Genomic DNA, 17,095 nt, shown 5'->3' with positions numbered 1-17,095 from the left:
AGTAATGAATGCACAACACAACATTAATTACAAATACATACATTAAGACAAATAATAAACTGTTTAAAAATAGTAGTGATTGTCTTTATAAGATAGGATTATAAAAAAATATTTCAATTAACTAATTTGCATAGCTTCTGGAGAATAAATTAAAATTTTCTTATTTTTGGCAATCAAATATCAAAAAAATCGATACTGATATACGAAAGGGGAAATTAAATTACTTACATGACATTGAATTATTTAGTTAGGAACTAACTGTAATTATTTTTCATTGCTAAATTTATTAATAATTAGTCCACAGTATTACCAAAAACATACTTTTATTGTGCTTTATAATTGAAAATAAACTTAAAATTAAACAAGTATTTTTGATATTTTTCTCCCATCTTCAAGCTTCTATCTATAGTTTCTAACTATACTGTAGCCAAACATTATCACAGAAATATAATGTGGAAATTGAGGTAGCATTGATTACACTAACAGTCAATGACACACAATCAGCTGTATCATTACTGCAATCCAAGGAGCATCATGACATCACCAAATGAAAGTCAAATGTAATGATTTGATATCTCAAAAAATTAAGTGATAGTGACAAATAGTTTTTGCTAACCAACAGATACAAACTGCCTAACAGCTTCAGTTACACATTTACCAAGTTTGGTGATAAAATGAGATTGTGCCTAAAAAATTGGATTCAAGTAGAATAGTTGACATATTCAGAAAAAGGGTGGTTTGTTTTGCATTTTTTATACCTGTTTTTAGTGCATTAAATTTGGAACAAAAAATTTTAATGTGAAAAAACTGGAGTATAAATAGGTGATACGCGCCAAACTTCACGCACAATGCACACCTCATTATATAGTAGTCTCATGCTTTAAATTCATGCCATATCTCCCTATAAAAGTAACTTCTGCCCAAAGAACAAAGGGAAAATTATACTTCCAATAAATCCTCGATCAACAACTTAACAGAATTGTTATAAGTCAAGTTATTAGTGAAGTAATATAATATGTTTTGTAAACTCTCTCTCTGTTAGCAAAATATATATATCTGTTAGAAATAGAATCAATATAATTATGTTAGACACAATGTCAATGTATTCTCAATTGTATGTGAACTCGTTCCATTAAATTTTTAGTTGTTATTTGTTAACCTGTCTATGGATTATATTAACTAAAAGGATTTCTATCACTTACCTACATACTCCCCACTCACTATATTTATGGCCTCCTTTTTAATATCATCATATTAGTGTGTTAGGACACAATCTAATTTACTTTAACTCTATCCTAGATCTTTGGCCTTTACATCCTTAAAAGCCATCATATGATGACTGAGGCTAGTCTAACCGGTTAGTTAGCCGAGTAAGTGGTATAACAAGTGCAATCCAAACTCCATACCCCTGGTTGCCCTCACATTTCATATGCACCTCTACATACTGTTCACTTAAAATTTCCATAATTTTGGTCATCTTACTGAGATTGAGTTAAGTCAACTGCTTAAATATTTTCTATTATTAGGCCAAAATTCATAAAATCAGGAAAATAACACAAGAGAATTAGTGACTTATAATAACTGGTTTTAGTATAGGGTGCATCTTAGATTTGATGTAATATGCCATAATTAGTAATCTCTAGTGTCATGTATCTTATTTCTCTAAAACCTGAAAAAGAGTGTGCCTTACATTTGAGTAAATACAGTAAGTTTCTACAACAATGTAGGAATGCCGGGGGTAGGACGGAGTTGTGACCCCTTTTTGGCGGCGCACAGGTCGGCAAGACCCACCCTACTGTCAAGGATGGCTAAACTTATCGTAATATCCCGTTGTATCAAGATCGGTAATTAATTGTCAGGTCGAGTGGAGGAAGTGTGGGGTCGTCGATAAGAAAACGGCAATAACCGCAGTAACAGGACAACACATATAAGATTTATTTAGACAGTAAACAGATACAAAAGATCTAACGTGTTCCGTTCCTACCCGCGAGAGAGAGAGTTTACAAATTTAGGGGGGGTCATACCTCATCCTAGGATTAGTTGTAGGATTAGCTGTAATCGTAGGATTAATCTTCTCAGTTCTCCGGTCGTGGAGGTAAGCAGGAGGATCGGGCGGCAGCTCGTCGTCGGCGGGCTTCGGTGGCTTCGGGGGTTCGGCCCTCGCTTCCCGGGACGGATCCAACGGGTCGGGTGTCTTGTGCAGACCTTCAGCGACCGACCCCATTCTTAGATATCTCCCCCCTATTTATACTCCTGGTCTCGTCCGCTGCGATGACGGTAGATGATGAGTCGATCTCCCTGACTCAGAGGTCGGATCCGGGGTGGAGGGAAGTGAGTTTGCTGGCGGAAGACTGCACATCCTTTGACTCTTGATCGCTATCTCCCGAGGGGTTTGAACAATAAAATTTAAAACGGACTGGTCGGTTTTACCTGGTCGTCACAACAATGTTTGGCTATAGCAGATCAATTCTTTAGATGGAAGCTAAGTGATAGGAGAAAAATTCCAAATATGTTTATTTAGTTTTAATTTTGTTATTTTTAAAGTATATAACTCCATTGAAGTATATTTCTGATAATGCTTTAAGTAGATGGAATTTTTTTGGAACCTTTTTACAAGTTGACATGTCTCTATTTGTTAAATGTTTAATGAATGATTTAATTAATATACAAAAGTTAAAATTAAAAAAGTCTATAATAATAATAATAATAATAATATGGGGCTGAATTTGAACTCTCAATTCTTCTATGCCAGATGAATACAATAATATATAATACTCAGTATTAAATTCTTTCTATACTTTGTAATAATTTGAATAAACATGAAATGCTTCTAGTACAGCGATAATAATCAAATTTAAAATATAGAAGTATAATTCTATTAGCATTATATAATATTTATAATAGCACTTTGAATTTTTTAAAGTTAAGTAATTTTTGTTAGTTAATAACAGTTTTCAAGATATTTTGGATCAACTAGACCAAAAGAAAAATATTAATTTTATGTAATTTAGTAGTTGCTTACATCACCAAACAGGCAATAAAAAATTAAGTAAAATACAATTGTTTTTAACATTAATTTTAAATATCAAAGTAAATTATATTAATAAAGAACAAAAACAAATGTTTTATCTCAAGTATCATGTTAGACATGTAAACCATTTAATATTATATTTAACAATTAAAAAATATAAATATTTAACAGATATAAAAAAACAGAAATATATCAAAAGGTTTTATATAAGCAATTCTGATTACTAAGATAATGATTCTTATAAAATATAATTATCTTACTCAATAATTAGAAAAACATTCATTACAACATGCCAGTAATCAGGAAGATTTAAATTAGATATGTTACATAGATTTCTAAGAAATATTTTCATATTTTTAATGGGGTATATTCCCATGTTCAAGAGAACATATTCTTGTTTTATCCTATTCTTGAAGTCCTCAGTCTGTCCTCTGTTTATTGAAATAAACAGAGGACAGACTTCAAGAATATGATAAAAATATGCTTACACTATTAGGATAGGATGTTCAACAAACATGAATAAAAAATAAAAATATTCCAGTCTAAAAGAAAATATTTATTTTGAATCATCAAAAAACAGATAATTTCAAGTGTGTAATTATCCTTTTTTTCTACACCAGAATATAATGGGCAAAGTTTAAAGACTTTAATAAGGTGAATGATGTCATGCTGCAATATAAACAACACACATCTCTATGCTTATAACAAGGCTACTAATCAGAGCTTGGATATCATTAACCATTTCTGCTTCAGACTAAATTCAAGGTCATATTGAGAGATGATGTAATTAATATATCATCTTCCTAAAGTATCTGAGATATGCTTAATTGGATTGAATTCTTGAAATCTTGTTGGCCATACAAGCTATACTTTACAGAAACTGACCTGGATGATAAATTCTGTGTGGATATGGATTATTGACTAATAAAAAGAAATCAGAATCAATAATCCTTGTTAAAAAAAGAAATATGAAGTTTGAGGTTTCATCCTGACAATGCTCATTAGTGACAGATCAAGAAAAGATGTGAATCCCATAGTAAATATTGATAAAAATAAATTTAGTTCTTTATGTAATTTTAATTTCATATTATGTTACTGGTGTTCTAACTTTCTCTTACAGATAGCATTTTGGTTTTATGAGGTTATAATTTTGTTTGTGTTAGTCTTCGTACATGTCTAAAAACAAAGAAACAGAGAGTTGAATAAAGTCTATAGAAAAAAGTGGTCTAGTCTTTTGAAAAACGAAATATGATTTTTAAGAATAAGTAAAGATGTCTATTTTTATAAAATACTTTTTTCAATGATATTAGAGGGATATAAAAAAACTATATTTCAATCTAGTTTCTCTTTTACTCCAGATCAATGTTTAGGAAAACTATTCTTAAAAAACATTGAACTATTTGGCTGAATTCCAGTCCAATAGTTCAAGGAAAACCGTTCTTTCTATTGACAAAATGATATTTTATCCACAGAGAGAAATAGGCATCTTACCATAATTTCATGCAGATAACCTGTAGCTACATATACTCTGCAAAAAATTGCAAGAATAAAAATAAAACCTTTGTATAACCCACCCTACCATATATCCCACACTTCCAGGATGGTTGTTCAAAGCAAGATAATTACAATTATGTAGTTTAGAAGTTGCCATTTCAAGTATTAGTATATTTCTTTTTCTGTTTCATTTCTGTTTACAAATCATTGTAGATATACATAAACAACTAAGCCCAAATATTCTATAATAATCATATTAATTTCCAGATTATTTGGACTATACTTTGGCAAACTATTAATAATTAATATAAAATAATTTTTTAAACTTAGGTGGTTAGACCAGTGGCATTTGGAACCAGCTTGCACGAGCCGGTTGTTACAATTTTTAAAATTAGCATGTCAGATATTAAAATTCTTGATGAATGAATAGATGAAGAAGGATAAACAGTGTTTTATATATTAAAACCATGATTTCATATTTTTATTGCTTTTATAAATATAAATAGATCTCAATTTTTGAATTATATTATTTTTAAATGTGTGATTGTTTTGTAAAGTTCTATGTCTTTATGAAACTAAATTTAGGAAAATTTTTTTAGTCTTTTCCTTTTGGATGAAGAAAAAATATTTAAAAACAAATTCTAGTATAAGTTTACCGACTGTTGATTGATTGCACTACTTGATTTATTAGACAAATCCACTTGACCCTATGAAGTATTAACTTCATCATGGATGGAAGGTGAAAGAAAATTAGATCAATTAAATGAAGTTTTGAAATTCAGAATAAAATTTAAATAATTTCAGAGATTTTGTAGATAACAATATAGAGGGAAAAACTGCAACAGTTCCTGAATCAATACAAAGAAAAAACTAGAAAAATAATTAATGTCATAGTAATTAGTAGCACAGAAGCTGAAGAGGTTTCAGTTTATCCCTAGAACACAAAGCTTTGTCATTTTTACAACTTGAGTTTGTCAATTCCTATTTTTCACTATCTTGTTGTTATTTTTAGTACCTTTTTTACACTGTTGCCAGGATTGTCATAACAAGTGCAGATTCTTGGAATTGTTGTTGTTTGTGGAATTGAAACTCTCATCGTCAATTTTACAAAGCTTTGTGACTATGTATGGTGCCTTGAATAAAAATAGTCATGTTTATATTTTGCTTATATATGTATTTTGTCTTTATATGACTTAATTCATTTAGATTTTTTTAATTCCTTAGTTTGTACTCTCTGTCTGCTTCAGAAAATCCATATATACTTATTCCTCCAAAAATTATCATCAGAGAAAAAAAAATAATCATTGCTGTTCTGTGCAACCTGCAAATCAATCATCTTGTTGCATTCCAAGCAGAAATATTATTCAATTCATTCAGTTGTCTGTTGGACACATCAAGGAAATGAAGAGAGATGATTTCTTCATCCATCTTAACTGAAGAGCTAACCAAACCATGGATGAAGAAGATGCTAGAATCACACGCCTTGCAGACATAATTGCACCTCTTCAGAGAAAATGTTTTACAGAAAAATCTTGCCATTCCCAGAGAGAATCCAACATCTGAAAACGAAATAACAATTTGTCACATCTACCATTTGAAAAAAACAAACTATATTACTACTACATATTGCAGCCAGTGCAACCATGTATATAGCAAAGAACATCATGCAAATCAATGTGTTAATTGATGCAAATAAACTTTATAATAATAATTCATTGTCTGAAATTGTATCAAAACTAGTAAATTTTATCATATATTTGTCACATTACTGAGTCAGTATTCTTACATGAAACTAATTAATAAAATAAACAGTTGTAAAATCTACAAAGCTTCATGTTCCTGATCTAGGATTAATAAATGTAATATGTACAAAATTAAGAAATGCTTTAACTGCTAAACATATATCTGAATTTAACAATCAGTTTACTAGGAAACGAATTACCATGTTTACTCGCATATAAGACAACCTTGCATATAGGACGAGGTGTGACATTAAAGATCAAAATAAAGAAAATTAGATTTATTAATACAATTCTAGTTTTATTTCATTTAATCACAAGTAAAATATCAAATGCATGTAAATGCACATATTTTCCTGCAAAAATTACTGGCATTTTAAACTTTAAAGAAAAATCTTGTAAAATTGACATCATAATTTGTTCATGTAAGGCCAGACAATCGGAAACCTTGTGAGTATTCTGAATTCTGATTTCCAAATAATCATCTGTTTTCATGTGGGAATAGATTAAACTTATAATCGGGAACCTATGGGATTTTGGAATTTCAAATTAAAATTGAATCTAAAAGCTTTGCATTTCCTATTTTGATTCATCTTTACTACTGACAATATATAAGAACAATTCAAACGACCCAGATAAAATACTTATGTTTTTAAATACAAGAGAGTAAGCATCTGGTAAAAAATATGCAAATACATGGTTCACAAAAATTATTTGCAAAAACACAAAGAATCTTTTGCTCGCACGTATAGGATGACATAGGAATTTGAAGCTGTGATAAATGAATAAAAACCTTGTCTTTTATGCGAGTAAATACAGTAAAAGATTTGAATGCTATGCCTTTTGTAAAATTGTGGCTAAATATAAACCCTACATTAGCCAGACACTAGAATATGCCATAAATTGGAAAAGACTTTTGACTGAACCAAACTGCTGTTTGGAACTTACAAAATTATTCATAATTTTTCATTAAAGTTTGAAGTTGTTTCTGAAATTTAAGTGAAATTTTATTTGTATATGAATATAACAAATAAACAAAATATTGATTTTTTTTATTCTGTTACAAAAATTTATTTTAAAAATGATTCCAAAACATTTTTAACATATAAGCATGTACATGAAAAAATACTTTAAAAGGAATTTCTGAAAATTATTCATCCATTTATCCTTCTTCCCCTCACTCTCTCTCTGCACCCCTGAAGCCAGCCAGTTGTAAAAATTTATCAGCAACCACTGGGTTAGACTACTATCTTATATTAACATTAACTAATACAATAATTTTTGAATTAAAACTAAAATTGTACTTAATTTTTATTTAGTAATTATTAAATTTAATTTAAAATCATGATTAATAAAATTGAAACTAAAGATGACTTTGGTGTTGATTTGATCAATTATTGTAGCAAAACAAAGTTCACAGACTGATATTATAAATAACTCAGTGCACTGTGTATACAGAAACATAAAATACTAAATTAAAACTAATTAAATTGTACTATACAATAATAAAAACTTATTAATGGTTGTAATTAGTTTTCAACAGACAAATTAAGCTGTTGTCTTCATGAAACATAATATTAAATTTTACTGAATTTAATTTTTCTATTAGTAATCTTTATGTTGAAATAAGTAAGCTTCAATTCATATTGACCTTTCTTCATTATGTTGTTTAGACTATCACCATTTTACCAAATTGACAGAACTTTATATGTTATAAGCTTAGATCAGCAAATCCCAAGGACAGTGCCACTGCTGCTATTTGTTTTAATGTGTATAATGTGTAAAAGCATACTTAATTTAGTCAATTAATTGTAGGTGTTTATGAACTGTCCCAGTTACCTAAATTAAGTAAAAAATAAATAAATAAGATTTCATTTATTTTATCACAAATTTCTTTTGTCCAATAATAATAATAAACTAAACTTAGAAAAAATTAATATAGTGTGAATCAACTTTAATTCTTGATTGGAATTTAAAACTGATATCTAACTTGTCCCATTGCTCCTTTCAAATTATCATAAATAACCTATGGGTTATCCACATGAAATTACGTAATTACTTTAAACTCATTTAAAGTAATTTTATACATAAAAAATTTAATTCTACCTACAATTATGCAAAATTTACATATAAAGTTGAAAATTCGGCATTTATAATTACTTTGTTAGATCTAAAAATTACATATATACCATATGAGTTTTATTTTGTAGTGCATTGCAAAACAGAAACTTTTCCATTGATAATACTATAATCTTATCAATAACACATTAATTTCAACAGGAAGAATACAAAAATAAAGATACAAAATATGTATATACCGGTGCTCCCCTATTTGTGAACAGGTTAGGTTCCATAGGTTTTGTTGTAAGTCAAAATGTTATGTCGAAAACTAACCTAGAAAATACATTTGTACAAAGAATAACTATGTATTGTTAGTGTTTGATTCTTCAATGTACGTAATAGAATACATTACTCTCATTTACCTGCTCACTACTCCTTAATAGTGTTTCAAACATGGTGTTTTTCTACGTAACACACTTACTTTTACAATGTCAAGTTTAGTTTCCATAGTAATAGGACCACACTTCTTGCATTCATCTCCTCTGTTAAATTTACTGCTATGTTTTGAAGCACTAATCTTAAAAGTTTATAAAAATTTTTAAAAATTGCAAACAATAGTGTAAAATACCATTACATCAATGTTACCAACTTCAATGCCACCTCAAGCAGTGATGGAAAATTGGAGTTTGCACAAAAACAAAAAAGACAATAGTATGCAATAAAAATAAATCCACACTATTTATTTATTAAAAATTTATTATTTATTAGTAGCTAAAGACTAACTTCAATGCCACCCTATGACTGGCTACAGAATTTTGTAATCCATATAAATTTTAAATTTTATATATTGATATATGGTCAAATTGTTCATAAGTTTAAAAGTTTGTAGTTGAATGTTTGTAAGTAGGGAAGCTCCTGTATTGTTGAAAGTAAATGGAGATACTGTCTACAAAGATTAGCTGTATACATCTTATTCCTATCGGTTTCTTTTCTTTGTCTAATTGTGTACCTTTATTCTTTACATATATGTACTGTACATATATTAGTTAGTACTAGTTTTTAAGTGTATCTAGCACTTTTGTGTCTCATCATGTATAGAACTTATCTATATATAGTTTGTTGTTAGAAGCACATAAATATAAAAATATTACTGTACTTAAAGTTTCATGTAACAAACATATAATAGTGTAAGTCTTTTTGATTGCTGAAACATCATAATAAAGTATAATCTTTCTTCAAAGAGTAAAGAAATAACATTATATTAAATTATTAATTAATAATATATAATAATTCTATATTTAATAAATCAATTGTAGTGATAAATTCTAGCAATTGCTAACAGATTTAACTAATCAAAATTCTAATTATTTTATAACTGTAAATTATACAAGATTATTTTGTAAAATTTACATCAATTATAATTTTCATATTAATCATTTAAAATTGAAAATTGAATCACTTTCATGTTTTAAGGGAATTTTTAAATTTTTGGTGACCAAGTAACTTAGAAGGAAAGACCAGGTTGTCATGGTAATATATTCTGGAACATGGAAGTGAATAAGAAGTTGACTGCTTTGACAAACTTTGTCTTCAATTTTAAGTGATTAATATACAATATAACTTTAAAAATCATGTTTTGATAACTGTAAGTTAGTGTTTTATTACATTTATAATAATTTTTTAAATCTATAAATTCGTTTATAAGATATCAAAATTATATAAAAACTGATCTTTGATAAATTCTTGAAATTATTTATTTATTTTTATAACTGAAATAAAACATAACTTTCTTTTAGTCATACATTTTAAACACTGAAATATTTAGAATTCATTTCAAAATACTATATAAGTTTTTGAAAGATATGAAAAATTTAAAATAAAGCAAATACTAAAAAATATATGACAGGATGAAGAATAAAATAAAAGTTATATTCTGTTGTTACATACGAATGATTCAAAATAAATTTACTTCAGTTTCAGAATTTCTTGCTTCTTTAAGTTGAAAATACTTTCAAACATTTCACAAAAAATACCATTTTTTAGGTGGTAGAATGGATGATATTTATCCATTTTTTTAATACATTTTCACAAACTGTTTTGATAGGTATTTAAAACTGAAGAAAATAAGTTACCAAATAAAAAAATATTAGAAATAAATACATTAAATATTCACATGGAAATGTATTTTACATTAACAAATATAACCAATCAGTTTTATTTTAATATTAAATCATTGAATCTTAAATTCATTTTGAGTTGTAATACTAAATTATAAACAAATTATATAGCATAAGTTACATTTTTTATATGAAATTTAATAATCAATATGCTTATTGAGTCTACATTAATATGTTAATGTATACATAAATGTATATGTTTAACAAAATTATAATACAATGATAACCTCAAATGTAAAATTATAATCACTTCATTAGAAAAATTAAAATATATGAAGTAATCAATATAATAAAAATATTGCTATAAATGATCTACCATAAAAAAATAAAGTTTTAAGGATTGCTTAGTATTCTGAATGAAATTAAATATTTATAGGTCATTTAATTATCATTCAAATATATTATACTGAACAATCTTTTTAAATATATTCAAAAGTTACATTTTGTTATTCAAGTGTGACAAAGTAATTCCAGTTTAAAATATACTTCTAATATATTATTAAAATCATAACAAGACCTTATATGAAAAATAAATTCTATTATATACTTAGTTTTAAAAAGTTTACTATTATATCTCCCTGTTTAAAATTTTCCATTTCAAAAGAGGTTAATATATTAACTATTATATTATTTTAAATTTAAAATGAATCATAAATTATAACAAAAATGTACTAGAAAATTCAATTATATAATAACTTAAAAAAACAAAAATAATTAATATTTGTATTATTCAATTTAAACATATGTTTTAATATTCAAATCAATAAATTCTAATGGAGATCCCTGTAAAATCATGAATTATTCAGAAGTCACTTTACCTGGACAACAATGCCAGTAGCAGACCTACAGGGCTTATGCATTAAACAATGAAGTAGAAGTTAGTCAACATAATTAATAATAATGAGTATTATGGAACAGCTTCAAATAATTTTATATGAAAAGTATAAAATCAGATTATCCAATTAATCATTTTTAAAATTTTCTCTTACATATTATATTATTTAATAATCAATGCAATTCTAATTCTAAAAAAAATATAAAATTAAAATACATAATGATTCTGTCTGAATATTTCATGAATGAAGACTAAATCAACCCATCTAGCAAATCTATCTTTATAAATATTTGTAATTTATGCACGGAATATAATTTCTTATTTTTGTTGATAGCAATGAATATATTGCTATCAATAAAATAATGTTCTCATGCTACCATAAACATATTTGCTTTATTATCATGTAAATTATTTCAAACAGTCATTAATTAGTCATTTATTATTCAAATGAAAACTGCTTTCAAAGTTTTTATTCCTCCAGTAGTTTAATAAAAGAGTGAAAGCCATCCATAACAGAATTGAGTATTTCAGAAATTTAAGTATTCAAACAAAAAACAAATTATTATCAGATTATTATTTAAATAAAACATAATTAATAGTATAAATGTGTTTTTTTTTTGTTGTTGTTGCTTAAACACTATGAAGTGTAATTAATCGACCACTAGGCCATTCTTTCATCCTTTTATTTTCTATTCAGTTGATATGCATTGTTTACATGTTTTGGGCTCTATGTTGCCCCTCTTCAGCCTAATTTTTAAAAAATATACACAATTATTACATGACATTAAATTGATAACAACAATACAAATAATTTATAAACATACCTCCAAGTATCTATCTTTTGGAACCAACTATAACTGATGTTTAAACATATTTTGCAAAGTAGGTATATAAGCCAGTACAGATTATTGTACTTAGCTTGTTTGTTTGGAAGCTAAGAATAATAATCTGTACCAGTTTATACACCTACTCTGTAAACATCAATTATATTCATTCCAAAAAATAGATATTTGGAGGTATGTTTGTAAATTATCTGTACTGTTTTTGTCAATTTAATGTCATGTAATAATTGTGTATATTTTTAAAAAATTTAGTTGGCTGAAGAGGGGCGACATAGAGCCCAAAACGTGTAAACAATGTGTTTCAACTGAATAAAAATTAAAGGATGAAAGATTGCCTAGTGGTTGATTAATTACACTTCATAGTGTTTAAGCAACAAAAAGTATAGCGACACAGTTTCAGATTGGCAAAAAAGTATAAATATAATCAAACTACACAAATTGTTGACTAATTGTTAAAAATACAGCAATAAGAACTGATTTAAGCAATTTACAACTGAGACAGGTATATTATATACTAATTTATATTCCTGGTATTATATGCCTGTGAACCACAAAATTTTAATGCATAGAATTGAGACCATTAAGTCTTTTATTTTACTTACAGTAATGTTACTGGAAGAAACCCTAAATAAACACATCAAAAGAGGAAGGAGATGCAAAAAAATTTTCTATGCAGGCAAATATTTGGGACATTTTAAACCATTTGCTAATTTCTTCAAATCCCATGATATCTGAGGCAAATAGAGAGTTGTTAGTAATCTTCCTTGGAAAATGTGTCTTATTTTTTGGGAAATACAGTGATACCATATTTCCCAAAAAATAAGATCTAACTAGAAAATAAGTCCTAGCATGATTTTTCAGGGTGCTCATAATATAAGCCCTACCCCTAAAATAAACCCCAGTAAAATATCACCAGCCAGATGATCATATTTAACATGCCTGTTGCAACCCATGAGGAATGTATTAAATTACAAAATAATAACATTAATATATAATTAAATATAAATAAATATTATTATTGACATTAATATTTAATTATAATTTATATTATCATTTATTTTAAATATTTATAAATACCCAAGCACGAACACCTTTGGATGAGACATTCCCTGAAAATAAGACCTAATGTATCTTTTGAAACAAAAATTAATATAAGATCTGGTCTTATTTTTGGGGAAATGTGATAACAATGATACAGAGACATTGAGACTAACAATGGTAATGATGTGGCTGTATGCCATAATATATGCTTTTGTCCTTCTGACAATTTTCCCTGCTCTTTGTTCTTTCCTCCTTCTAGAACTTTCTAATCATCTTAATTCTTCTTTCTTGGAGGTGAGGGCCACTTCCTAGAATTTATCAACATAATGTATACGAGGTTACCTGAGGACATATGAAATGAAGGAAGGTCACTTTTTGAGCTGGTGCTCAAAAAAAGAAGACGTTGAAAGGAGAGACGTTACAGTGTCCAATGCCCAAGTAGATGGGTGAAGTCAGAATTATGAGTAGGAACCTTAAAATCTCCAAGCTGAAGTTAGTGTGCTAGAATCAGTTAGTGTTTTAGCTTAATGAGTCTGAAGGTGTGACTAACTATTGGAATCAAATATACAAAAACCCTCAAGAATGAAGGAAAAGGAAAACAGAAGCAAAAATTTATGTTTAAGCTTCCATGTAACCGAAACAGCTTCCTCACAGTAACCGAACGACATTTGCACTACCCGGGTATTCTTTCCTATCCTATCTGCCATCTTCGCTACTTCTTGACCCCTACTTTCTATTTCCTTCTAGGTATAAGTTAATATTAAGAATTAGCGTTAAGGAAAAAGTTTTGTAATTATTATTGTTGGTTTCTTTTTGTACTAATTGAGATAATTTTTGTAATTATTCTATCAAATACCAGATTTTGGGTGACAATCAATTGACAATGCGTAGAGCTGGAATCCCTTTGTACCTATACTTTAACATCATGCAAAATAAATTCTTTTTTTCTATCTTCTACTTTGCATGTGTTGTTTTTTCTGGGTGTCTGACCTCATCGGTCAATGAAATCCTTTCATAATTATCACAATGAAAACAATGACAGTGTGGGGAACGTCACTCTCCACATCTTAACAGTCGTAACGAACCCCAGGTGGTAAGAGTTATTACTTCCTGGAACGGGACCGGACTCACCCTGTGGGACCTTTTGGTCAGCCAGTTGCCTTTTGTTAGCCACATCGTCGAGTCATGTAACTGTTACGCGAGCAGAAAATAAACGTAGTTTTGTTACTGTTCGTCTCATTCGTTTTTAATCGCGCGGAGTGACGAGAAGCAAAATTAATAGCAGTAAAAACACTACATTGGTGACCCGAACCCGGACTAATAACGTAATTCAACTAAGAAAACTACCGAATCCACCCATTGGAACCTTCATCAGGTACGTCGTTCTTCCTTGTTCACGACTTCAATCGTCAGATCATGGCCGAGATTGGAGCAGTAAAAATCCCTCCGTACAACTTTTCCGACCCAGCCTTATGGTTCCACATGTGCGAAAGCACATTTGCTCTAGGATCTCCAAAGCCGATCACGGAAAGTGCCACAAAGTTCAACTACGTAGTGGCTCATTTACCACCGGAAGTCGCATCAACGGTTAGAGACATTATTATTTCTCCGGACCGTACAGACCCGTACGGTCACATAAAGGTGGAACTTATTAAACGATCCGGCGAATCGTCTCAACAAGAGTTACGAAAACTATTGGCCGGAGAACAGCTAGGAGACCGCAAACCTTCCGAACTACTACGTGTTCTAAAGCGTCGGGCGGAAAATTTTCAAATCCCGGACGCAGTTATACTAGAGTTATTCATACAACATCTTCCGACTTCCGTCCAATCTATCCTAGCCGCCATTACCCCACTCGACGTAGACAAAGCAGCGGAAGTAGCGGACCGCGTGGTGGAAGTAACCCCTGCAACGATATCTTCAGTGTCGCAACCTGAGAAGCCCGATACCTTAACCAACAAAATACTAGTCGAAATAGATAAACTTAACAAGCGAATCGATAAACTAACGCAGGCACGTCGGGATCGCAGCGACCATTTTTCTCGACGCTCCCGCAGTAGTTCAGGACATCGCAACAATTCCACTCACCGCAGTATCAACAACTACTGCTGGTACCACAACCGTTTTGGCGCAAAGGCACAAAAATGTACTCCGCCGTGTAGTTTTCCAACAAACGAGAGCGGCGAAGCGTAGAGGCGACATGCACTTTGCCGGAGCAATCTCGTCGCCTGTTCATCCTAGACAAGAGAACGAACGTAAACTTTCTCGTCGACACAGGTTCCGACGTATCAATATTTCCAGCCTCCTCGTCACAAAAGAAGCGCGCATCTCAAATGACCTTGATGGCAGCAAACACAACTGCAATTCATGTCTACGACCAACGAACACTCACTCTCGATTTTGGGTTAAAGAAAATTTTTCGTTGGAAATTCCTTATTGGCAACGTGTCAACAGCAATAATAGGCGCAGATTTCTTGTATCACTTCCATTTGGTACCGAATCTTAGACGAAAATGTCTCACAGACGTTCAGACAAAGGTAAACTCTCCAGGCAAATTATTAGAAACCTCCATCCACTCTATCAAGATAACGACCAACGACTCCATATATCATAAGATATTGGAAGAATTTCCTGAGATCACCAGACCTCCACGTCCTAACCAACCCGTAAAACACAACGTTGTACATCACATAGAAACTGTTGGTCAGCCCGTAACTGCGAAACCACGTCGCCTAGCACCCGATAGGCTTAAAATCGCTAAGGCCGAATTCGATAAGATGATAGCTCTCGGCCATATGCGAACATCAAAAAGCAATTACGCATCACCACTCCACATGGTCACCAAGAAAAACAGTTCAGATTGGCGACCCGTGGGAGATTATCGTGCTCTAAACGCACAAACCATAAAGGACAGATACAGCGTTCCAAACATCGCAGATTTCACATCGGAACTGCACGGAACACAAATCTTCTCTCACATAGACTTAATCAAGGCCTATCATCAAATACCCATCTACCCACCGCACGTGCACAAAACAGCTATAACGACACCGTTTGGTCTCTTCGAGAGTACCAGGATGCAATTCGGATTGTGCAACGCATCCGCAACATTTCAACGGTTCATCGACGAAGTAACCAGAGGACTCCCCTTTGCATATGCTTTCGTCGATGACATATTAATAGCGTCACGCTCCCAGGAAGAACACATCTCGCATCTTCGCGACTTATTCCAACGCCTCCAAGAATATGGGTTAACCATAAATCCGTCGAAATGCACCTTCGGCGTACCATTAATCGAATTTCTCGGATTCAAGGTCTCGGGAAAGGGTCTGGAACCACTCCCTGATAGAGTCAGAGCCATCCGAGAATTTCCCAAACCTTCGTCTCTCACTCAACTTAGACGATTCTTAGGCGTAATAAATTTCTACAGGAGATGCATCCCTCGAGCGGCGCACACCCTCGCCCCGCTAGTGCAGCTACTAGAAGGAAAAAAGAACGGGAAACGTACGTCACTCACTCGGAAAGCAGAATCACGATCTCTGCAATGGTCAGAAGCGGCAGAACAATCCTTCGTATCAGCTAAGGAAGCACTGTCCAAAGCCACACTTCTCCACCATCCACTACCCGGAGCTAAACTATGCATATGGGTAGATGCGTCAGACGTAGCGGTTGGAGGAGCACTGATGCAATACAACAGGAAATGGGAACCCATCGCCTTTATCTCAGCGAAACTGGCACCAAATCAACGCAACTGGTCAGCTTACGACAGAGAACTATTGGCAATATACACATCAATAAAACGATTTCGCCACATGCTAGAAGGCCGTGAATTCACGATCTACACGGATCAAAAACCGCTCATATATGCCTTCAAA

General features: G+C 30.8%; 2 protein-coding genes across 2 annotated transcripts in view; one reads left to right on the top strand and one right to left on the bottom strand.

Moving 5' to 3' along the window:
- The window catches only part of LOC136972729 (voltage-dependent calcium channel subunit alpha-2/delta-3-like), a 154,067-nt gene that overhangs the window by 94,069 nt on the left and 42,903 nt on the right, over positions 1–17,095 (bottom strand). The window contains exon 2 of the mRNA XM_067267336.1: positions 11,321–11,353. The gene's annotated coding sequence lies outside the window, so the exon portion shown is untranslated. The remainder of the gene's footprint in view (positions 1–11,320; positions 11,354–17,095) is intronic.
- On the top strand, positions 14,585–15,762 carry LOC136972730 (uncharacterized). Its single transcript, XM_067267338.1, has one exon. The coding sequence runs from the start codon at positions 14,637–14,639 to the stop codon at positions 15,411–15,413; it is 777 nt and encodes a 258-aa protein (XP_067123439.1). The 5' UTR covers positions 14,585–14,636; the 3' UTR covers positions 15,414–15,762.

This window comes from Centruroides vittatus, unplaced genomic scaffold, assembly GCF_030686945.1.
Source record: "Centruroides vittatus isolate TY-2023 unplaced genomic scaffold, ASM3068694v2 contig_301, whole genome shotgun sequence".
Lineage (NCBI taxonomy): Eukaryota > Metazoa > Arthropoda > Arachnida > Scorpiones > Buthidae > Centruroides > Centruroides vittatus.
The sequence above is the reverse complement of the archived record's forward strand: the minus strand, read 5'-3'. Positions and strand labels throughout refer to the sequence as shown.